This window comes from Nothoprocta perdicaria, unplaced genomic scaffold, assembly GCF_003342845.1.
Source record: "Nothoprocta perdicaria isolate Ctin4 unplaced genomic scaffold, notPer1 scaffold_1, whole genome shotgun sequence".
Lineage (NCBI taxonomy): Eukaryota > Metazoa > Chordata > Aves > Tinamiformes > Tinamidae > Nothoprocta > Nothoprocta perdicaria.
Genome location: NW_020454093.1, coordinates 1097999 through 1123823, shown reverse-complemented (window position 1 = coordinate 1123823; position 25825 = coordinate 1097999). Strand labels below are relative to the sequence as shown.

Sequence of the window (25825 nt, the reverse complement as noted above, 5' to 3'; positions counted from 1 at the left end):
ACAGAGGCTACTGTTTACTCAATTTGTATTGTGATTTCTCCCTTGGAAATGGCTACATAACTCTTGATGAGATGCACATGCTTGTGATTACTCTGTTTTGGGAGTAGCTAGCTCTAATTAAGAAGGAAAAAAAAATTACACAGTCTAGATATATAGGTACTAGAGAGGGCAAATACTRTAAGATCCTGTTCAGATTTATCATAAAGCAATTGTTCTTTCATTGCAGATAATATTTATTTAAAATTGAATATAGTTCAAGATATTACACGTGGATAAAAGTGATAGATCCCAAGGTGGCGGAATCTTAGAAAATACCAGAGAGTCGGTTCATGCTGCTATTGTGAATGGAAGTCCGTTTTCTGTTGTGGAAGTATAGTTATAACACTGGAATAGACAAATACTTTAAAATGTTCATGAAAGTTCAGAGGGGGAAAAAAAAACTACCAACAAATAAAGAAAAACAAAGTAAACAACAAAAAAACCCAAACCAACTCCCTGTGCTTGGAGAGATGGGATATACATGTAGATTTACATGTGCACATACTAAATATGATTAGATTTACTGAATTCTTAGTTATGGTTGTCTAAATCATATAATGGAATTTATAGTTTTGCACACTTAGAGTTGTTCCACTGTCCGCTATAGAAATACTGCCAATGGCTTTATCTGCTCTCTGGRAGACCTGGAAGATCTTCTCTTTATGAAGATTTTTATGAGGTCCTCCAAATGTAACTGTTTAGATTCATCAGATATGACCATGATGATAAGAGTATGAAAACTTTCAGAGAAAAATGTTCTTTTTGCAATTCTGCTACAATTTTTGGTAACATTTTAATATAGTCTTTTTGTTTGTGTTCTTGGTTTGCAGGTAATTAGAATTGCAATTCTTGTTTTTTGTGACCTGCTATTTGGGGAAATTATATAATGCAGGTATTTTGGTCTAATTATTGTCCCTGTAGAATCTGAGTATGCTGGAAGTTAGACTTGGGAGATGGCTTATAGACAAATGCATTCACCTCTCAAGATATACTTGTAGATTGTGAAGACTAAAATAAAATCCAACATTTTWAAAACTCCTTCATGGGGATTTCATCTCTAGGAAGCTCTTCATAATTACCAGTTGTTCTCTTCTTGGAAATTTCATAGAATCATAGAATGCCGAAGGTTGGAAGGGACCTCAGAGGTCATCGAGTCCAACCCCCCTGCTCACGCAGGGTCACCTCTGTTCCCATTCTCACTTGGATTTCAAACATTTTCAAATGATTACACTTAAGCAGATAAAAATTAATATAAAGCAAATAAGTATATTTCGTATGCAAGCCTCGATGTGTTCTACCACGTAAGTAATATTACAACAGAAATATGAAAGGTGACTATCTATTTTCCTGTTTTCTTTGATATTATTACAAAGTAAATCTGTCTGTAATTAATACTGTCACTTTCAGCTGACTTAAAGTAGGAGAAAAGTATTTGTATAGAAAAGTTGAGTGTCTTTACTGAAGTTTTATTTATTTTAATGATTATTTAAATCTTTTTTTTCTGCCAAGAAATCTGGAGAGCTCTGAGGTGGGTCTTAGTGAAACTGGCTACTGAGTATAGGGTGGTAATCTTGCAAAATGTAATAATATTCCTTACTTTCCAAATCAAGATCAGAACATTGACAGCCTCACTTGGAGGATTTTTGTGGGAGTTAGTTAAATATATTTAATCTTCTGGAGCTTTTAATTAATCTATTTATTTATTTATTTTGAGTTCCTGTATGTTTGGGTTTGGCAAGGTTGAACCATTCCAGGCTGCTGCATTGCTRCTCTGGTTCATCTCTCCCTTGTATTTGTGTGGGCTGCTACTACGCTTTGCACTTTTTGCTTTGCAATCTGGGCTGTTTCACACTGCAAGTCATTCCACCTCAGCTATGTTGAGTTTGAAAGCAGTACTTCCTTAAGCTCAAAATAAATAATCACATCTTATATGTTTAAACTAGCTGTCCAAGAACTAGATGTGACTTCTTTTCAAGAGTTTGTTCATGTATGTCTATGTATACAAAACTGGACATGCTTGAAATAAAATTTCATGTCTSCTACAAATATATGCCAAAGACCATTGTTTTGTCCTAATAGGAAACAAGTTTGGTGATCAGTTAGAGAGCTTCAGAAATAATGCTAAGTCTTTTTGCTCTTTCCTCATTTAGAAATAGATGTAATTTTATTTTGAGGTAGGCAAGTTTGCTCAGATCTTTAGGTAACCAGTGCTATATGTCCATTTTGGTGAGAACCTTAGGGAGATAGTGCTTGGCAATTGGACGCAACTGCAATCCAGTGAGAGTTCACCTGGGTTAAGTGCTCGTTGTATCCTAGTCTGAAAGGAGCTGCAAGGGTGTGTGAGATCCTGCTGAGCTCCAGGCYCTTCTGTTCCCCCACTGAGCAGTGGCCGTGTGACAGTGGAATGCTGATTCATATAAAACTAAAATCAACTTTTTTCTCTGGGTAGAGGTCTTTAGGTTAAGCACTCTTTTTTGTAGGATAGTCAAGTTCACTCTTGTGCAGCTTCCTGGAYGAGGTATGGATGCCAAAAGTATCCATAAAAGTATCCAAAAGCCGAGTTCATGGCAGAGCTGGGTTGGTTTTTTTTCAGAGACTTGTCTCAGTAGAACTTTGTCCACCATCCACTGACATACTTATTTTTAAAGCTGATAATTGATTTAACAGCTGATATTGAGGTGTTTTGAGCTTTTAAGAAAAATGCCTACCTATTGCTTGCTTTTCTGCTTTTTTTTTCTCTTAAGAGAAAACAGTTCTTTTTAAGGTGTTCCACTGCTAGCATTTTCTTATTCTACAATATAGTAATGTGTTTATATTAAAGAATCATTCAGAATTTTCTGAAATCCATAGTCTATAATAGCAGTAGTAGAATAACTGGAATCTGTCTAAAAGGCTTGAGAAATGCTGTTTCCTCTATTCCAGTGATGTTCTAAGTGGAATTCTGCATTCTTTCCTAGGCTGAGCCTTCCTTGCTGGCTGAGGAGTCCTGGTATTGCCTTCTCAGATGTCCAATGTGCTACTGGGGCTATCTGGGGGGAGCCTTTCCATGCCCCCAAGTTTGTAGGCTTAGAGCCGGTGCTGTCCTGTTGTGCTGCAGTGTAGCAGCATCTTGGCTTCTTTTCCCTGGGTCTCTAAAACTTTGTGCCTCCGTTCTCTTTTACAACTGCTTCTATGTGGCTTTGACCCTTGGGTCCAGGAGATACGGCTTTATGGTGCTTAAGCTCATAGCTGGCAGCTGTATAGTAAGTATTTCTGAGAAAATTCAGAGAGAAAGCAATGCTATAAGGAYAAGCAATCCTTGAATCCAAGAAGGCCGAGAGCTGTCTGGAGGGAGACTAGATGGTTTGCTGTAATACTGCATAGCCCTGTAGGCTGGGACCCTGCTAACTAGCATGTATTTTTAATGAGTTGTAACTATACTAGAGCATATGCATATCAGTTTAGGCACAAAGAATACATCCTACTTTTTGCTGCCGGTATAAGCAACTTATTTCACTGATTCCTTTGAAAAAATAACTTTCTAGGGAATAGAGCTGGTGCAGAACTGATGCAGGAGCTCAAATTTAAGAGAATTTGAATACTGTAACTTCAGCAGGGCATGTGTTAGTATGCCATACATGTCAAGAATGCCTTAAAATTGTCAGTCAGGCTCTACTGAATTTAGACTGTGAGAAACAAGCACATTCCTCCTTCATGGATTCTCTTGGCTTTAGCAAACAATACTTCAATAAATACTTTATAACAGCAGCTTTTGAAAATATGTGGAAAAAAGTAAATGTTTTGTTTGTGTTGCTAGCAACAGTTTTTAGTCTAAAATATTTTTATCTGTTAAATGGATTTCTTTTGCAGATGAGAATTTATAAAATTTCAAGGAAAATATTTTCAATTGAACCCAATCCAACTTCTGATCTCTTAGTGAAGACTTACTTTCTGAAAAGGCATTTTTTTTCTGCAGTTGCATCTCTCTAAAGTTTTAGGTTGTCTGTAGCTGTGTCTTTCCTATCCTTTTATCCAGAAAAGTACTTCAATTAGGTAGGTTTGAATTTTCAGGAAAAAAAAAAGTCTTTTTAATTTTTTGTGGAAGTATAAGTATATGATAGAAGTTTATTATATGCAAACCTTTTCCATGCATTATCTCCTGTTCTAATACAGAATCTTTCCGTATAGATTATTAGGATAAGTAAAACTTTTAGTAGCAATGGGTGAATTTGACATTGCAGCTTAGCAAAACTGCAGTCAAATGCACTTCCTTTTAGTGAAGAAATCAATGTAATAAATTGATTTACTTGCTAATAAATTAACTGCAATAATTTATGCTATTTCCAAGCWGGTTTATTTTTAAACTTTAGAATATACATTTATATATAAATATATACTTTGGATGAAGAGAGAATAAGCGTGTTTTCAGGTCTCAACAAAATGATATTTAATAAGGTGACACTTGAAAATGGAAATTTTCCTAAATATTGCTTTACATTGTGTGGCATCTCATTTGTTGTATAGTGCATGCAATCATTTCAAAGGCAGAATTCCAAGCAACACAATCATGAATGATCTCAAGGTATAAAAATGAGAAAGTTTAAGAGTTCAAAACTTTCTAATGAAAAAGACTTCACAGTTGGATATTTTCTAAAATGTTTATTTTACATGACTTGCTTATGTTAATTGTTCTCAGAAGTAATTGCGCTGAATTCTTTTCCTAGCTGAAGTTTAATTCAAAGCAGGCCAATGATTCCATCTTTAGATATTTGTTTGATATATGCTGATGAATGTTTAAAAAAAAAAAAAAAAAAAAAGTCCTAGAGAAACAATGTCTTATCACTGAAATATAAGCCTTAGTTTCTAGAACCTATCCTCGCTGCATTTGTGAGGAACTGGGGACGTCCTATGGTTTTATGATACATCATACATCCGTCCATTTTTGGACTGCATTTCAGAGCAAGCTTAAAGTTAAAATTGTACAACATTTACTGTAATATTGAAAAGTGCAAGTGCTCTGGAGTGATGTGGGCATTTAAGTGGACACAAAAATGTCYGTATTTTAATCTTGCAGGACAGAGTGTAACGTTATTTTTAGTCATAGCCTTTAGCCCTAGATCCTGCTATTGTAATGAGTGTGGGTGCTGCCAGACTGACGAGTGAAACTTTAATTTCATGGCCAGAGCATGCCTGGAGCATAAACAAAACAGGGCTCTGTCTCAGAAGGGTCCTTTGCTTCTTCCTTGGAGATGCAAGTGCTGAATGGGCTGTAATCATTCCCTTCCATTCTGGCTGTAGGGTAACCTCTGAGAAGCAAAGTATCTTTCTTTTCTGTGTCCTTACTTTCCTGCCCCAGTAAACTTGATTGATTCCTTCAAAGAGCCCTGGAGCAAASCAACATGTTTGTAGTATGTAGAGTTGAATACTAGGATCCTGAAATGTGCTGGAGTGCTGCTGTAGATGCACCACTGAAGGCCATAAACATTCAGTGAGGTGCCAGGGAGTCTTGACAATGTGTAGTATTATATTTTCCCTAGGTATTATATATAGGTATATACAAATATAGCTGTATACCTATATATTATATATGTATATATATATTTATATACCTAATATAACTAACTTCATGTGGGGGCATTGAGTTTGCTTAGTGGTGTCATCAAACACTGTGGTCACAGAAGCATCTGTCCTTGGAGACAGTTTCCTTTTGTCCAAAAGTTCAAGTCTTTGGAGCAAACTAAGGATCTCTCTCAACCATAGAAATTTTTATACTCGTGTCACCATGGAAGTGTTTAGATTTTGTGTATTCTAGAGCAAAGCCTGGTTCTGTCACCTTTCTACATCTCTCTCCAGCAGCCACTTGCAAGGAAATGAGGGAGAATGCTCCTCCGTTTAATTGACTACTGTGACGACATCACGAGAATTACGACMCTGTAAATTCTTGTGGGAATTGTGTGGGCTATTGATAATATAGATTACAATATACTAGGTATAATAACCTAATTGAGATTAGGAGCCCTATGCCTGGGAGCCTGGACCCTCTCTCTGTGCATATCTGTGTATTGCTTTGAGTGTTAAAGTGGTGGGGGGAGTCTTGGACATGTGATCAAGTGTATTGAACAACAAAATCAGGGGACAGAACTCAGATAAGTTTATTTCATTGTATTTCACTGCATTCCTGAATCTGCACTGGTGTTGCTTTCTCTGCACATGGAAATAGGACTTGACTTTCTTATTTTCAACGCTCAGGTGGAGAGGAATATTCTSTTCACGTCTTGATATTTTATATAAGGGTTTGCATCCTTCTATGCAGTTAACACAGGGAATTTGTCTTGCCTGCTGCATCTTTTGCTGTATGGAGTAGTTCCATATTTGTGAGTGGGGGACACAGTATGTGCAGATGTGCCCCAGGTTGCATAGGTGTGTTTARTACCAGGGAGAAAAAGCTGTAGTACTTTGTTTTCTCAAGTGCAATAAAACAACTCTCTTGATGGAGTTTTTATTAGTAGCCAGGCGTTCAGATCTTAAATGTTTTAGCAAGTGGATGTCAGCTTCCTAAAAGGATGTTGTAAACAAAGCGGGGAAAAAGCCACCCTGAAGACAGGTTATGGTGCTTCTAAATGAATCCTGTCTTATTACTCATACTGGAAAACTGTTTGTAGTACTTAGCTAGGAACACTTTTATATTTTGCCTTGGTCTAGGCATTATCTCATGCTTATTCACATGGTTATACATTTACTTTCCAAGCGAGAAAATTGAGTGCAGTCATCAAGATGTTAACCCTCACAGTACAGCAGATCCAGGGGGAGTTGGACTTAAATTGCTGCAGACGCTTGGCATGTTAGTTCCAAGGGTGTATTCAAGAAGCACTTTATAGTTTCCATTACTTCCCAAATCTAAAGGTCAACATTTGAAGGGAAGTAGCTCCCAAGACAAGTTGTCTTCATATCTGACACTGATTACTCTAGACGTTTCAGCTAGGTTTTATTAAAGTTTTTAGAGAGCATTTCAGTCTGGGTTTTGTATGGAGGAATATGATCAGTTGACAGGTAGTTTTAAAATACTCCCATTATGCAGCAGCTAACACGTAATATGGTGTGGATTTTTTTTTTAATAAATCTTGAAAGTATTAATCATTCATATTTTGTTACCTTGTAACTTTTGCTGACAGTAATATCACCAGCACTCCTACCAGCCTTGCTTTTATTTTGGCAGTCTGTGCTAAAAGCACATTTATCTGGATCCAGATTTCATAATGTTTGTAGAAACTTTTTGAAGGTCAGCAAAAGGGTTGCCTGCATTTCTTCAGTGCTATATGTTCAAGGTATATGTTCTTTGGTATTAACCGTTCAGCAAAAGATCTTTGAGCTTCCAGTTTAAAGAATTTCCTTCAATGATCCTTGTTCTTGAATAATTTTGGGGAGTTGGAGGCCTGAACATAAATTCAGAGTATCTGACAAAAAAATGCCAGTATATTAAATGAAAAATCCTTGGTTTCAATCTCTGTTTTTTAGGAGACTGAAGTCCCAGAAACAAAATAATTTGCTGTGTGATAAGTTTTGTGTGTCATCTGCTGTGTGGGCATTGCCCRTGTTCTGTTCCTGGCCTGTTGCAAATGCATTCTGATATAAGTTATTGTTTTAGTAGACTTTCCATATAATATCTTAAATTAGCACGAGTATGAACTGCTTGCAAATATAAACTGGGAGACCTGACTCCAAATATTATATCTAGAGCCTATGGTATGGTTGTCATGGTGTGCCTTATATATTGTATGTAAGCCTTAAGCAAGGAAGAAATGAAGTTTAGAAGATYGCCAAGTGAAGCCTGTTTCCTTACTCATTTAGAGCACTTTTAAAAATAATAAAATGTGCAAGTGCTTTTTGCTGCTTCCTAGGGAAAAATAGCTTAGGTGGTGAAGCCGAGCATGGCTTTGCTGAGTGCCAGTCATCTGACATCTTCCCCTTTCCCCCTCATAACTTGTGAAACTACAGGCCAATTTCAAGCAGATTTGACAGGAGTAGAGGTCTCAAAGATATCAAGTTCCTGCTAGTTTTGTGGAAATAGGTGGATGGATGTAGAAGAGAGACTCTATTCATGTGTCTGCTGAGGAAAAGGCTGCGGAATGCGATCAACTGTATTATTAGACACTAGCAAATCCCCATAGGAAAGAGCAGTTATGAATGCCCCAAAGAGAGAAAAGTCTTGACTGCGTTTCACACCTTTTTAAACATCAGGGGATCCAGCTCAAGAGTCATGACTATAGGAAACCAGGCTTCATTAGTTCCATTGCTCACCAACCTCCTTGTTATGAAAGAAGGGAGGAAAGTATCTGATTATTCCTGGAGCTGTTGAATTACTGCGGGAAAAGATGAAAACATTTCTTTTAAGAATTGTCTTTGTAAACTCTTKTTTCAGAGGCAGGCTGGTAACATAAATTTAGATAAAGAACATTTGCCTGAAGTAGGGAAGAGAACAAGAAGGGAGGAGAAGTATAAAATAAGTTATAATCCTTGGTTGTATGAATACAATGCAAACCCGTCAAATTTTTCATTAGATTGAAATTTCATCCTCCGTTCCAGTGCTGGCTTGAGTTGTTTGTTCTGTGGAATTGTAACCTATAGYGGTCTGCTCCCTATTTATTTTTCTACTATATAGCTAGTGCATGTGATATTTCTACAAATTTGGCTTTCACTTATTTACCCCTATTACTTGGATCTTTATTAGTGAAATTGAATATTGTATCTAATGACCGAAGAGAAGGAACTGGAAGAAATGCTTAATGTTCAGCTGCTGAGTATTGTCGTTGTTTTGCATTTTAGTGTTCAGTAATTTCAAAGAATTCAGCTCTATAGATTACAAATGAGGGAAAAGTAGTAGTGGTTTTCTATAGCTTAGCAGCTTGCAAGGTGATCCTAACTTTGCTGCAAATTTTCTGTAACTTTATTCAATTCATTCTATGTTTGAAATGAATCTCATTTTTATAAAGACATGATTTGGGCCTTTGTTAAGATACAAAGGTATCAAGTTAATGGAAGCATTTCAAAATTGTATTATGATATGTAGCCTTTCTCAGGAGATAAATTCATCTTGCTCTTCACTGTTAATGGAAAAAAAAAAGTTCTCATGAGTACAACTTTTAGGATAAGTTCGGAAAAATGATTACAGTGCACTTAAAGTTAGTGAATCATAGCCTGGCTAGATCTTGACCAGACCATGTCATAGCTGTCAAAAATCAGTAGCTAAAGACCCTCTCAGCACTGGTGGGATTAAGCGTCACAAAAGTAGTCAATTCTACTAGTCAGGGCTAGATACCTGAAATGTGATGTGATGTTTTTGATGAGTGTAAAGATGTAAAGATGAAATAAAGATACTTTCAAAAGGCTTTTTAAAGGAAGATGCATAGATAAATGTAGTTGTTGAAAAAGAACAAATATTTTGTTGCTAGGTAAGTGTCTTAGGGACACATGCAGTTACTCTTACCTATCAACATAGCAGAGTATAAAGAATTTATCTATTTAAACTGTGTCCAATGTGCTTATTTTTATTTACCTTTTTCATATTCCAGAACTGTGTAAAGGAATGGGCTGAAATACTAATAAACTTGATGCCTGGTGATTCTTATACATTAAGTAAATGTGATAGGATGAGAGAAAGAAATGAAATATGAAAGTAAAATGAATGATGAAGATCTGCAGAGTCATATAAGTTCCATGTTTGCTTTCTGTGTATTTGTAGGATTTTTTCATGGTGTATATRCACTGAGAATTATGTGTACCATTCAGTTTATCCACAGTCAAGAAATGCAAATTCAGTTTGGGAGGAAGCTTTACCTCTATGATATGAGAAAATAAAAGCTTACCATATAAGCACTGAAAGTTTCTGCTTTTAGCTGTAATTCAACAGACTGAAGGCCAACAGAGAAAAATAATTATCTATAAATAACCACAGCCCTGAGCACTAGGGAGAACTCCGTAAGCTAAAGCAAAGTGTCCTGCAAGAGCAAATGGATACAAGTTGGCTGTGTGTTTGTTTAGGAAGCAAATTAGAGAAAAATGTCCTGAATAGCTTTCCAAATGGACTAATGAGATCAAGAAACTTTTTTGTTTCTGAAACTTCAAATTGTTTATAAAAGGGCTTATGCAATGCTCTTTCCTGTGATTGCAAAGAATTGGTCTGAGTTGAGATCTTAGGAAAATTATCAGATTTTGGTACAATATCTAAATCATCAGAGGAGTTCTCTTTCTCTTGAAGAGGGTGCTGAGAATTTATGTTAAGAGCATTTTGTTGAAATGATTTCAGAAATGAGTTGTCAAAAAGCAGTGCTTCAATGGAGCTTACAGAATTTCAGAGAAATCCAAATAACAATAAGAAATGTAAACCGCTGATTTTTCATCAGGAGGCAGGTGGTTTCTTCAGTATAACAAACCATTCAAGCCTACTGAACTAGACAGGCCACATTCAAGTGTATGGAGAAGACTAGTCTTTTTAAGACCATTCATTCACATTTGAGAAATCGTGGAGTCAGAGGAAGGTCACCAATGGCTAGTGAATGGCAAGTCCTGCACTCATTTTCAGAAATGGCCAGAAGGCTTGGGGAAACTACAGGCTGGCAAACCTCCTTTTGATTTCTGGAAAATCATGGAGGGACTTCTCTTGGAGCATATATCTGACTACATGAWGAGGAAGGTAACTGGGAGCCGTCTCTATGGATTTACCAGAGCAGAATCAAGCTGGATCTACCTGATAGCCTTCTGTGACAAAATGGCTAGATTTGTAGACAGATGTGGTGGATATTGCTTTCTTGGACTATAACAAGGCTCTCCTCACTGTCTCCCATAGCATTCTTGTACTCAAATAGAGCYGTTAAGGTCTGAGTGGGTGGACAACTAGGTGACATTAAAAACCCTTGTAGATCTTGGCAGCATAGAATCTGCATTACCTGGCTTGCAGTTTGGTATGCACAGGTCAACGAGGGCAGGGGGAAAGGCCTGGAAMTGGCAGAAAAGTTGCTGCCATACTTCCATCTCTTTCCTCAGAATCTAGACATTCTCTTGAAGTTTGAAAGCTCCTTCTGCCTTGGTCCTTCTTAATCTAATAAAACAAGGTAGCTTCAGCTGTAAACCTGATAGAGAGCTACTCCCATGACTGCTGTGGTTGTGTCTCCACTAGTAAATTACATTTTCCTGGGTATGTTCCCAAGCCTATGGGTTCCCAAGCACAGAGGCCAGCTGGCATGTCCCTATGATGAAACCCTCTTAGCCTTCACAAGACCAGGGTGGCCAGGGAAAATGGTCCCTGGGCTGCTCTGACCACTAAGGTGTGCCTAAGAATGGCTTGGGTAGGTCCTAGCTTTGTTCATAGGCCAAACATGTGCTGGGGTTCCTCATGTTATAGATGATTGTATTCTAATGACTGGCAGTACTCCTAGGCTCCACTGAGCTTACTGCACAGATGCAGCTTGCATGTACTGCAATCGTAAGGGGGCTGTGGTGCCACGAATCTGTGGGTTTGAGGGTGTGAGAAGTAGTGAGGCGCCCTCCAAAATATTTGGGAACCCCTGCCATGCAAAATAATGAAACCAGATGGAATTTCATCAGAAGATGTGGAGTGAGTATTTCTGCAGTCTGTAGTAAAATCCTGAGGAAAAATAGCAATTGCTTATATCAGCAGATTTTTCTSCCGAATAGGTGGTGGTCATGCCTTCAACAAGAAGAGAGATGTATTTTTCTTGAGGATGAAGTAATACTTTTCTTACAAATAACACTGCAAGAAGGAAAGGCAAAAGAGAGGCAGAATTTTTACCTTAAGCTTGACTTTTATAACTGGCAATCGTATTCTTATACTGGCTGATGCARCTGGCAAGTTTTCCTGGCTATTATGGGTACTTGGTAACTTCTCTAGCTTCCTAGAGTTTGCTGTTAAAAAAGCAACTTCTGCTTTCTCGTATTGTCATCGCTGCRTTGTGAAAGGCTTGTGCAGTCGTTTTTATACCACACCCAGGGATGTCATGGTTACTGTTGAACGATTCCCCTGGAGATAATGGTGGCACAGCTTTAAAAAATCAAGACCACTTGCTGATTGTCTTGAGAAATAAAAATGGTATAATGCTTTCCAGATTCAAGTTGTAACAATACTTTCTTTGTATAAGCAGCTAAGTGTCAGCATCGTTCATTTTAACCCTGTGCGTGAATTCTCATTAATGTTTTCTTCTTTAAAATGTCTACGAATTTTCATAGCGAAGAACTTATTTTTGTCGTAGTTTTGATTCCATCTTAGATCAGAGTCTGTCCATGTAGAAAGCAGACCAATTAGTTGATAGTTAACTGGTAGTAATAAGAATAAATCTAGAAATCAAAATCTAGGTCTTATTTGAAGGAAATACAGCTCTCCATTGGAGAAAGTCGCTGTCTCTTGCACAGTCTAATTTATTGCAACATCTTGTATGAAACATGCTCCATCAAAGAGACATCTGACTTTTAAGTTACCATAGCATTGGCAATGATTCAGTGTTGTTCTGTGTAATATGACTAATTTCTAAGTGTCAGGTAAAGATTTGACTTTCAGTACTAATCATATGGAAGGTCRTAATTTGGTCAATTCAGGATAGTTTGACTGGTATAAATTTATGTGAAAAATAAATGACTAAAAGCTTGCGTTAGTTGACTCCAAAATAACTTTTTTTTTTTTTTTTATGAATTTTTCTGGTGAATATAGACTTTTAATTCTTATAGGTGCAATATATGTGTACATGCAAGTAAGTGCTATTCTTAGGATTTGTGTGTGTGTTGAGATTTATTAAGATGTTTTGTGGTGATTGAAAACATACTGTTTCAGACAGGCTTTGCTATGATGAAAATAACATGATTCATCCTCCGTAGTTCTCAAAGGGCCCATGGAACAGGCACTGCTAGGTAACATGGAAAGACCATGTTATAGTAAAARGCTCTGTCAGGAATATCCATCCCCTGGTCCTCCCTCCTTGTGTAGGGAAGGTGGTGAGAGACACCGGGGACAGGGCAATGACAAAAGGATCTGTGTTGCAGTGGTCTGTGGGGCTTTACCCCCTGAATGCAGGGGTCACATCTGCTCTTACAGACTGCAGGTCGTGGTGAAGACAGTGGAGAGACTTCACAGCTGCTCTGTCCTGGTGGCCTGGCGTGGACCTTTTCTTCCCCTCACATCCTTCATTGATATTTCCCCAATGAAAGGATGTTTGCTTAGACGCTGCATTGCGGGAGGCAGCATCTGTCTGCAAGGATGTAGAAGTTATTAGCTCTGCTAAGCCAGCTGWTTGTAAACAAAGATGGAAATATTGTGGTTAGGAGTAGAGTTCAGGGGTCTCCGAGGCCCAGTCCAAAAGTGCAAGAAAGTGGAAAATAAGTGAAGTGAGTTTGAGTGAGTTTTGTTATAGGCTTTAGGGGAATTCACCCAATTAAAACTCCATGAATTATTTTACACGATAGAATTTTTGCTTCAAAATCAGATCTAGAGTAGCTGTGATTGTGCTGTCTGTTAAAATGATTCATAAAATCATTCTCAAAATAGAGAGAGGAGCAAAGGCAAAATATTATGGGTAAGGATTTAAGTATATAAAATAAATAGAAGACTGATAGCACTATACAGCTGCTACAGCTTGCCAGAATGAGAAAGAACAAAATATATCTGTCTAAACAAAGCGTCAGAGTGCTTTTTATGACCTAATATCAAGCTTGTAGAAAGTATGTAATTCCCTAAATAATTTTTGGATAAAAAAATAGTATTTTAAAAAAAATTGTCAGGTTACTCAAGTAGTATAGTGGAAAATCATGGCCGTCAATGCAGATGCAGAAGTTTCAGCATGGTTTCTTTTTTTTTTTTTTGTCATTACAGACTAATATGTCAGAATGACAATTTGTTGTTGTTGGAAATCAGCCCACAGTGTTAATGTCTAGCTTCAGATTCTGCCTAGCGAGAGATTGCTCACAGAAGTAGCTGCTAAATTTCTTCTTTCCATGCTTGACCTCTGATCCTTACTGCTATAGCTATGGTACTCTCAGTGCTAGGGAACATAACAGTGCCAAAGCTATATAGTGTGTTCTTATTTATATATTTGATGTGGGAAATGAAAACTAATTCCACCACTCTATAGATTCAGGTAGGTTTCATGGAGTTTTAAAACTTTTTATGAAAAAATAAGCTGACTCACATTTTAATGACATTTATTCTTTTCTTGATTGAAGCATCTTCCTATTAAACATTTTAAATTTGAAATAAATATTTCAGAGAAGTTTTCTGTTCAGCTTAAAAACAAACAAACAAAAGAAAACCCCCAAAACTTCTGACCTATAATTAGAATTGCTTCTTTCTCTGTAAATTATAAGGCAATTCTAATTGCTAAATAAGTTTGGGTAGGAGGAGAGATGGGGGGAAAATAAGCTCATAGTAAACTTTGATTTTCATTCTTATTTTTAACTTAAAATATTGGTGTTAGGGATGAGTGCTGAGTTTGATTTCTGTTGAAGATGATGTAACTATTTTTGCTAGTTATTTATCCTCAGACTTCTTTTTAAGAAGAAAAAAAAAACAGTTAAAATCATTGAAGGGGAGCAGTTTATCAGTTACAGACAGTCTGCTGTCCCCTGGGAACTCTAGGAGATCTGGTCATTCTCTGGATGAATGAAGTGTTYAGTGCTGTGCTGTTTTACATAGTGTTTTCATGAATGATCTGAAGGAGGAAGCAGAAAGTACATTAATTACATCTGCAGATGATACACAGCCAGAGTGCTGCAGCAGCTGGTGAATGGCAAGAAGTATAAATTGATCCTGAGAGATTTTAGTAATGTGCAGGAATTATCTAAATGAGATTCAACTTACAAAAATAGTTAGTACACTTAATGGGAAAAAAAAAGATAGCAATCACAGATGTGTTGTATATAAAATTAATTTAGTAATTAATTTAGTCAAGTGTTAAAGATGAGCTTTCACTCATGCACTAAGGAAAATCTATTTATCTTGAGTTCTGACTCAGTAACTGTTWTTAATGCCTTCTTGACCATTTAGTCACTTCTGTTGGGTCTTACCAGAATTCATTCATGAAGGATGAATATCACTCCTCATTTTAGCTGCCTACAAGAAAAGCAATATTAAAAAAAAAAAGCCTTATTGCCTCCTTTTCTTACTGTGCCTTCTTTTCAAAGATTCTGTTTKATCAGCATTCTGTTGTAATCAGTGCTGCAAATTACAAGTCTATCCAGAACTCAAAATCCTTACACTTGAAATTTTAGTATTTTTTCTGTCTCTTTCCTCCTTTCTGTCTGCTGCTTTACAGTTTGGGTCCCAATAGGACTTTAGTGAGAAAGAGTACCTAGATTTCATTTTCTTTATAATATTTTATGAATGGTTAGTACTTTGCCTAGATACTTCAGAAATGACATGAATTTGGCTGCTTTTTTGGCTTATCAGTCTCTCAGCACCAGGCACTTTAYGGAAGCGAATGCCAACCCGTTGTAATTTGCTCAGATAACAATGTTACTATTGTTAGCAGTTAGCATTTCTGTCTGCGGAATTGGCAGTATAGTAGCTCATTGTAACAAATAGCTTCACGTTGAGCTAGTGGAGGAAAAACACTGCTTATTGTACTTTGTATAAGATTCTGTATAACGAGAGCAAAGCAAAAAATATATGCAAAAGCATGTTCCTTTTGGGTAGATTAGGGCCTTGTAGCCCAATAAAACTGAATGTATTTTGCACTGACCTGCTGGAGACATCCAGAGTGAGTGCTTCTAAAGCTGTATTTTGGTAACAGATAGCTGGGAGAAATGAGAAAGAAAAAAATGATGCAGAAGAATAATTATTTTGCAGGAGTGTCAGGTTTTTTTTKTTCAGATGCCGTGTGAACATCTGCCCAAGCAAATGCCTTCTTTACTTAACTTTCGTGGATCTGCTAGAAGCAGTCCGCTGCTAATAAAATTCGGAAATTCTTACAGTTAACAGTTTCCCATAAGAAATAAAATAGTCACTGCTTTATAAAGACTAAGTTCTACCTGGCACTGTGCTGGTTGGTATGCAAGCTGTATAAGGAGCTGCTTTCAGTTTCAGCCCTTTCASGGCAAGATTGAACTTTGAAATGAACACCTAGAGAGAGAGTCAGCCAGGGCAATGTGTCGCCAGGGGTGTAGGAGAGGTGGCCAGCACCTCCTCTCCGCCTGGCACACCAGCAGCAGCTAATCAGGCTGGAATGTGTTTCTTGCCTCTGCTGTCTGCAGTGCAGCCTCTCCCCCTGCTCTGCTTTGGGAATTCATCAAAGAAAAGATGAGTGCCCAAAGAGCCTGGCTTGATTTTCTTTTTTTTTTTTTTTTCTTTTTCTTTTTTATCTTTTTTTTTCTTTTTTTCTTTTATAATAAGAGATGGTCTTTTTTTCCATACAGAGGTTAAGAAATCTTTTCATGACAGAGTTCCCAGAGGATTTACTTGGCAGTTTCAGAGCTCCACTTTGTACAAGCACACCTGATTTATACTACTTGTTTAAACAAGAGACTGGATTGGTGTTTGTTAACAATCACATACTTCTGAAATGTCTAGCTGAGAATTTGGTATGGTTTTGACTGTGAGTAGACCCAAGCTTTCAGGTGAAATATATTGTCATTCTCTTGTTTTAGAAGGAGTTCTTTTTTTATTGTCTGTACTGTATAAACTGTAAGTTGGGCAATGTGACTTGTCCTGATTATTTGCCTTTGCCTTATTTTGACTGTCTTGAGAGTACAAGCTAAAAACATTTAGCTCTTCTTCCTGTTGCCTTTGCACTATGAGAATGTATAAGACTACTTTTCTGTTTATCTATGCTAGTGTGCTTCTCTATCTCTGTGGCTAGTATTTAAGTGCGGCATGAATTCTTTATCCATAGAGCTTGGTGGTGGCTTGCAAGTGATGAAAAACAGTTTCCTTTACGCGAATGTCCATCCTTGTTAATGCTGTCAAACAGCTAGCGTGATATCCAGGGAGTACACGTCACTCTGTGGGTTACTGATAATGTAATCTTACTTCCCAAAATAAATCAAATGCATCTTTTAACTATTACAATTAACTAATATTATCAAATGTACAGGAGCTAAAGAAAAATAGTATGTTACAGGCTGTACACRTTTCATGGGTGGCTGCAGAGCCTCCCACAGATAAATTATCTAAACTAGGTTTAAGAACTGTTATTTGGTTCAAATAATACTTTAAAATCCTTGTGAGGAGTTTTTACATGGACTTTYTGGCAAAATTTTACAGATAACAGTAATTAACTCCATTTTTTAAAAAGTGCTAACAAGTGCTTAGTATTCTTTTCATGAATTACTTTAATTATTTACCATATGCACCTGAGTAAAATGGATTAATGTGAGGAGAAAAGTGAATGAAATTGAATTTATTCTTCATCGTCTTATTATTGTGTGTGAAATGCAATAATGCAGATCATACTCTTCCCTAGAATGTTTCACTTSTTTTTTTCAAAGATAGTATTGCCCTGACTCTTCAAATTGAAAAGAGGAATATGCTTCATTTCATAGAGAAATAGCACAGCAGTTCTGTGAATCCTTTCCAAATTTCCTGGATGAGAGAGCACCTGGTCTCTGTTCAAGTGCTCCTCCCTAATTCTACACTCCAAGCATTTCCAAGTAAAGTCAAGTCACCTGATGCATCCATTGCTGAAAAAAATGGTTCCATAGAAGGCTGTGTTTTGTTTTGTTTTCTTTTCTTTCAATACAGCCCAAAATGCTTGTCTCTAGAGCAGCTCTCTGAACTGGCTTGTTGACAAGTTGGGCAAATAAATGTCCATGCTGCCTTAATGGAGAAGTGAGCACGTGCTGCTAGTCTTGGAGAGAGGTTTCAGAAATGTGTTTATGGCTGCTGTAGGCTGGCACAGCTGTGGAAGTGCACCTCAGATAGTTTATATTTCTCTTCATCAACCCTCTTGAGAGCACCAAACTCAGGCCCTTCATCTCTGGTTAGCTTTTGTTCCGATAACGTTTGTGACCCTGTTAAAGCAAGCCTTGTAGCCTCCTGCTTCAGTTGCCTCAAACAGTCCCCAAGAACATCTTTGTCAGTCATCATGAGCATCTTATCTTCRTGATGTGTTGAGTGTTTATAGGTCAGCTGATGCTGAGCTTTGCGTATGGTTGAGCTATTACTCCCCCAGCATTGTAGAAACAACAGGCTTCTGCCTGCCGGAACAGCCCGAATGGATCTGTTCAGGGTAATTGTGCATTCTGCAGATTATCTTAATTGCTCAAGAAATACAACTATTGATTCAAGATCCTATCCTTAAATCTCACTGAAAATGTTGTTATCCATTTCATTGGGTTTAGCTATCAAGAACTTGTGACTGCTCCCTTAAGGGGAAAACCTATGGGCTAGATTTCCTCTTTCAAGTATATGTAAAGGTCGTAGATAGRTATGTATAATATTACTTTAAGTCAAATCTAATATATCTTTCATTTATCATCAGTATGTATGTGGTTCGGTTGCTGCTGTTTTTACTGGGACAGGCAGTGAGATAGATGTTTCTTTGATCCTGTAAGGCGCTCGTTCCTGTGCTCCTGCCTCTTCCGTGAAACATTCGGATGCCCCTTTGTATTGTTGCCTGCATCCAGTTCTGTAACACAACAGGTTGGTGCTATAGCGTGTTACATATCATGCTGCATCTCTTTCCTACCCCCAAGAGGGGACATCACTGTTTACGTCCTGTGCTTACTGCATAGCGGGTATCCGTTAACACACATTAGATGCACAGAAAACTGGCATGYTGTTTATTCCACATCTTTTTATGACAAATTTATTGAGATATCATTTTGAATGGAAGGGCTGTAAAATATTCCTTATGTCTCTATTAATCTTGTGTTCGTTTTTTTAGAAGCAGAATTTTGTGACCTTTCTAGTGCTGGTGAGGTAACTCGCTTTTTCCTTTTGTTCCAGTTTAGACTGGGGTCTCTGAAGCTGCAGAAGGTTTCGAGGCCAGCTGAAGTGATTAAAGAGTTGATTGCTCATTGCCTGGACTGCTTAGAGAGGCTGCAGGCCAAAAATGAGCACCTGCAAGAGGAAAATGAAAAGCTCTTCCGTGATTGGAGTGACATGGAGAAACGGTGAGTTTAAAAGTGATTTCCTTAGGTTATTCTTTTAAAACTCTCTAGCACATAGTCAGCTGGTGCAGGCTTTACTGATTGGCACTGTTCAAGTTATATCTCCAACAAAGCACACAATTTCTCTTCTCTTGAAAAGGTATTTTGAGCACAGTTACTTACAACCTGTTGTGTCTGTCCCTTATATCTGAAGCAGCTGATAACTAGACTTTTCAGATGAAGATGCTTTTAGCTTTATGCAGTACTTCATGCAGTACTTCATGCAGGGCCCTTTTATGCTCCTTAATCTCTGCTGTTCTCATGGCATGGTTTTGTGCRGGAAAGAAGTTCCCAAATCTGTTTTGTCAAGCAGCCAGAATTGATGAACAGGTATGCTGTTATAGGAAAAAGTTATTTTGTTTATTTTGTGAGAGGCTAATATTTTAATTCCCATTGCATTTATGATTTAAATTGCCTCCTACTGCGCTCTATTATAAAGTTATCTATGCATGTTTTAGTTGCTTAGCATAAAACACCCAGCATAAACAAGTTGGAGATCTCTCTACTTCTCCATGCAAAGCTTTTTCTACGAAGATGGATGAAAGAAAGTAGCTAATTGATGTTAATCTACCATGAGAAAGAAGAGGTAACTTTGGGGAGGAGTTGGGTTTGTTTCTGCCTCATTAAAACAAGTAACAGTTTTTCCTGACAGTCCCCCTGACAAGCATATGGCTGTCCTAAATAGTGCTTTATTGCCCAGCAGTGCAACGAACAGTGATGTGCTCTGTAAGCAGTACATGGGGCTGCATTACACGCTCTTGTGCAACACAGGCACTGGTGCCTGTATCAATTTCCATGGTGCTGGGGCACTTCTAAAGGGTATTCATAAATTAAAAAAAAAAAAAAAAAAATCACAATTGCTTGGCACCCTGTGATCTCTCAGGGGAACTACCCTACAGCTTTGGAAAGTGGTGGTTTTTATATTTTGAGTTGTTGAATTACCGTTTTTATAAAATAAGTGCCCAAGGTTCCCACAAAGCTTTCTCTATGCCCTCTAAATGGAAGTACAAATAATTTTCATCGAGTGGACTTTTTCTTTATTTTCTCCCTACTTCAATCTCTCCCACTTTATTTCTTTGCTCTTTGAGCTCAAATGCTGGAATGCTGGACCAAGGTGGCTGTGAGTTCCCTAGGGAGACGTTTTGTTCAGTCCTGTCCTTGGTCACCAGCCGTGGTGTCAGGCTGCAACACTGCCAGGTGAAACACCAGGGAGCAAGTGTGTAGGTGTGAAGAACAGCCTTTTTCTCCTGGATCTCAAGCATAATCAGCCACAGAATTTCACATTTTAGGTTCTTGTAAAGGAAAAAAAAAAAAAAAAAAAAAAGATTCCCTGCATCCTGAAACCATTAAAAGATTAAAATGTCTATTCTAATCTTTATACTTTCTTATTTGTTGGGAGTGCTTCTAGCAGAAGCAATAACTCCCCGAATTTTCCCTGTTTTGCTTATTGTGAGGATCTAACATAGGGTTTTACCTGGACAAACATCTCTCTGTTTTGGGAGATGACTCATGCGTGGACAGCATGAGTATGAGACTTAGCTGGCTAATTAGACTGCATAACAACCAGATCTAAAATAAAAATCTCTAAGACACTAGCTGGCAAGATCCAAATAGAGGGGGATTTCACTGAGGTTACATCACTGTTGTCATTAATTAGGAGCTGAAATGAATTGGGTTCTTGATGTCCAGCTACTTTCTGCAACATAGAAAAGCTCTTTTAATGCTAATGTATTCAGGCTCCTTGTGTGGTATGTATATATAGACATTTTCAAAAGGATTATTCTGAAAATGCTGCAAGTGTGTGCCAGTATGTGTGTGTATGCATGCCTCAGAGGTAGGTGAGTTGAAATTTCATTGCAGGATAGCTAATACTTTTATATAGATAATAATATTCTTTAGCAAACTAATGTCTAGGCCATTAAAATTGAAGTTACATTTTAGATTTGTATGTGGTTTGCATCAAATGCCTAAAATTAGTATAGGCAAACTCTAATCAAAACTGTTGACCACAACACAAGTCGACAGCTATAGTGCCTGTATGCCTGAACCACAAACAGTTTATATAAAAGGTAGGCCAGGTATTTTGATACTAGAAATGACTCTTCAACATTAGCTCCTCGAGATTCAATCCTATTACTGATTGTGTGGGAGAAGGAAGGATGTAAAATGGAATAAAGAGCTAATGTAAGAGTAACAGTTACTAAGCAGCACTGAAGAAAAGCATAAGAAGCAGGAATGTAGATTTTTTGTTGGTGGTGTGTGTGTGTTGTGGGGGAAGATGTAAATGCCAATAACTTATTTAGGTTGTGTTATATAGAGGTTAAAAGCTGCACAGATGCCTTATTTTCTTAATTGTAAGTCCTAGTGATTTCTAATACTAGCTGTTTTCAATAAGCTGTGCAAGCGTTTTGACTGCCATCAACTTGAGGTTATCTGACACATGAAATACATGTATAACAGATATCGAAGAATACAGAAACTGGCAAGCATATGCAAATCAACACAGGCATTAACTTTACTTATTTGAAACCTCATTTATTTGCCTTATACTTGAAAGATGTCTTTGAGATGAGCAGCTTCTTTACTTGGCCTGGGGAGCTGATATTTCAGCAAGACAAATCAAATGCAGGCACAAGCATGTGACAAATTGCAATGAAAGAGGGTTTTTTTTTTTTTTTTTTTTTTTTTTGTAACTGATGAGGTATTGGAATGAAACCCAGCCAGCTTTGCTTTGTGGTCACGTAATTCAGGTAACACATGCCTGAGTGACTTCTAAAGATGCTGCAGCCTTACAGCCAGAGCCGTCCTGTGCTCCTGCTCCTGGATAATTAACATATCCCTGCTCCCAGGCAGCGGAGGACTCTTGCTTTTTACCATTCTATTTTTCTTTAGCATCATGTGTTGTATAATAAATTTGCAAGTATAACATTATTTTAGTATTATTTCACATTAATCCTTCTCTTGACTGTTATACTAAATCAAAGTTGCATCACCATCTAAAAAATTTTATCTTTACATATGAATTTCTTTAAACAGGAAAATCCAAAAAGGTGTTGAAATAAATGAAAATAACATATACAATGAATGTAGGTGATAGTATTAGTTCATTTTATGTATAATGCCCTCCTATTTAATAATTATTTTTAAAAGCTTATTTTATTCTATGCATGTATTCTGTGTAGATGTTCCCAGGTGCTACTATTTGGTTTCCCAGAGGACCACAAAGTTGACCTAGTCATGCAATATGTTTCTGTATCATAGTTTTGAATGTTAAGGTAGTGTCGGCTTTACTTCACTGGGCATTTACATAGTTATATGAATTTTCATCTGTAGTTATCTTTGCAGGATTTGAGAGCCTCACTGATATTCTCTGATGTGACATCTTTTTGGCCAAGTTAAAAAAATGTCTCTAATAATGTAACTATTTAAACTAGCCTCAGCTGCTCTGACATAGACCAGCTCGTTAGACAAAACAAAGAGTAGTAAGCATTTCCTTCAATTAGTATTGTGCTACAGAATGACATTTTCTGAATGATTTGATAAAGCCAGACTTGCATGTTTTGCACAAAAATGTCATTTCTTATTTTTTCTCTATATAATAARAAAAAAWTTCAATCATCAAGTAACCATTTATTTTCTTTTTTAATAAATTTCCTTTTAATAAAAATCCTGTTTTATCACTGTGGCAATTTCTGTCCTTTCTATTCTCCTTCCATTAGTTGATCGAGAGCCTTTTGGTCTCTGTGTTTATGGTTCTTTGTCTGTCGCTTTGGTGTTTTGTCTGTTTGTTCCCCACTAAACAGTTAAATTTTTCCATTTAAAGGTGGAAAGTCTCCTGGTAGTTGATTAGTACATATGATCTTTCATTTAGGAATTATTGAACCGATCTATATGGTAATGATGTTCTGCTATTTGCATTTAAATTAGATGAATTATTTATCAGCTATCAAACATATCCCTAAAGCATAGCACAGTAAACTAAATGAAATTATTTTCTATTGTCCTTTTTCTTGTATGTGTTTTTGACTCTCCTCCCCTCTCAAAAAAAAAAAAAAATCAGCATTTATATAGGAAATCTGTTGAAATTTCTTATTTATGAATTAACTTTAAAAATTTGTTATATATTAGGATTTGTTTTATACCAGAGGCATGCCTTCGAAACTTTGTTTTAATCATTCTTAAATCGATTGGTTAAAAGATTGTGTTTGTAAGTTGTTACTATTTGCTCTAATAATATAATTACCACAGTCAGGATTAGCAAGTTATACATTTGATTCCTTGTTGTTTCCTCTTTTTGAACAGAGCTATTAAAATGTTTARATTGCAATCCAGCTACTGAAAAATTGTGAGACAGCACATATATATGAGTTTATATTTTCTTATATTTTCATTGTGTTTAATTTTCATTCAGATGCACACTTAAATGTTAAAAAACTGAAGTTTTCATTCTGAAGATAATAATAACCTTAAAGTGTATTTTTATTTATATTGTAAAAATTTACTCCTCCACCCAGTAATTTCTGTTTAATTTGGGGAATTTTTTTTTTCTTAATCTAATGGTGGGCTGCAAGTATCCTAGAATCTCAACTGTTTGTCTGTCTAATTCAAACTGAAATGCACAGCATAGGATTTGTTAATATTGCATTTGTTTGAATGCCAGTAGGGGATTACAGCTGCCTTGGGGTTCAGCTCCGTGATCTGCCGAGCTTTGCCRAGAAGTCGTTTCTCTGTCTTGCTTGTTGACGTGGACGTTCAAGGTGGTTGATGGAAAACAATTGGGCAGAAGTCCACATATCGCTCGTCTCTGCCTCTGGAGTCCTGAGGCAGGAGCTCAGGAATGCTCCGAGTTGCCCAAAGTATTTGCTGGGCATGTCAGCCAGTGCTGACACCCTTTTGACTCCGTTCATATGCTAAAGTGCAAGTCAGAGTGTRTATGCCAGATTTGGGGCCTGTCAAGCTCAATCATATCTACCGTAATCTCATTATATGTGTCCTGCTAAGCTATGTGCACTACAGTGKATTCAGCATTGCCACTAAAAAGCCTGTACTATTTAACTTCTGTTTGCCTGAAAATCATGTTTGGAAGGACTCTTAATAAAAAGCATGAATTGAGCATTTTCCCCATGGACATGTTTTTTCATAGATAAGTTCATTGCACTTTTCTCTAAATAAAGCTGTTTCTGGGCTCTTTCAGGTACAAGGTGCTGGTGTCTAGTTGTACAGTTTTGTGTGATGTGGTATAGAAACTCCTTTAGTAGAAAGAACTTTTTGAACTTTTTTTTAATATTCCAGAAAACACATGTAGTTTTAAARAAGAAATGATATGGTATATGAAGTGACAGTCAATTTTGTGTTGCAGACTTGAAAAATGTGTGGAAGCTAAAGAAGAACTAGAAGCAGATCTTTATAATCGGTTTGTTCTAGTGCTGAATGAAAAGAAGGCAAAGATAAGGAACTTACAGAAGTTGTTGCATGAAGCTAAAGAATCCGCAGCAGATGCACCRAGTACAAGGTATTTGTTAATTCCCAGAGTTACTTGTATCATGTCTGATGCACGTGTCTTCAGTTCCTTGGCTGTAGAGATGAATGATATAGCATCTCTTTCATGGATAAACGCTTGGTTATCCAAACCTATGCATTTAGTCTTGAAAGCAAAGAATTCTTTAGAGTGTTAGTGTAAATAGCTATGGTTATGGGTGCTGTAGCCAGGAAATAAGTAGTTGTTCAATTCCTCTACCTTTATTTTCTCTTCTGTTGTAGTTGACTTTCCTAACGCAACGTCCCTCTGCTGTTTCCATACATGGCACTTGAATCCACCTACCCTCAGTTCTTCAATTCCTTTTGTCCTTTGGGAAATGTAAATACCCAAATCTGAATTTGTACTCTAAATATCTGTATTAATGTACTTGTTAATTAAAAAATATTCAGAGAAGATGTAGTATTTCAAGGATATGATATGCTTTAATTTGTCTCCTATTTCCATCCCACTTTTTGGTACCTTATGCTTAATTTATCAATATCTATCTTTGTATCTTTGCATCTTGTCTATTCTACAGCATGGCCTATATTATCTTGTWTTCATAGTCTCTATTAAGACCGCAGAAATAATCATAAATTTGTTACGGGAATGCTAGATGGAAAAGCCTTTTTTTTCAATCTCTTKTTTTTGCTTGGAGATAGCACTGCTACAGTTGAGACAGCTCCAGAGAGAGAACAGGAGTATGATGGTAGCACTGATGAGGAAAGCGAGAATTTAAAGCAGGCCTCATTACCAGCAGGTAAGAGAGAATGTATTGTCATTGGGAATTGTTGTGGACAGGAGAATTACTTTACATGAATAAACCTTAATGAAGACAAAATACTACCTGACAGATTGCCCTGTGACAAGCCAACCTACAAGCCTCAAAAATACTTTTTTGAGGCAGAGTATAATACTGACATTTTCAAATTAAAGGAAGTTAAAAAGCATGTTGCGTGAGTGAAGCTACTGTCAGTTTCTTTAAAAATGACAAATTACATACTTGGCAGAACTAATGACAGTCTAACAGTATCGGAACTATCAACAATTCCATTTTAGATTCTAGGAGTCATGTGTACACAGGGAACTGCTCAAATGTAAAATCTGGCTCCTGACAGTTTAGGTAGTGTTTGAAGAAAGGAAAAA

General features: G+C 37.0%; 1 protein-coding gene across 1 annotated transcript in view; it reads left to right on the top strand.

Moving 5' to 3' along the window:
- XRCC4 (X-ray repair cross complementing 4) overlaps positions 1–25825 on the top strand; it is a 163165-nt gene that overhangs the window by 48761 nt on the left and 88579 nt on the right. The window contains exons 4-6 of the mRNA XM_026038754.1: positions 18959–19125; positions 24521–24673; positions 25342–25439. Coding sequence (XP_025894539.1) covers positions 18959–19125; positions 24521–24673; positions 25342–25439 — 418 coding nt within the window. The remainder of the gene's footprint in view (positions 1–18958; positions 19126–24520; positions 24674–25341; positions 25440–25825) is intronic.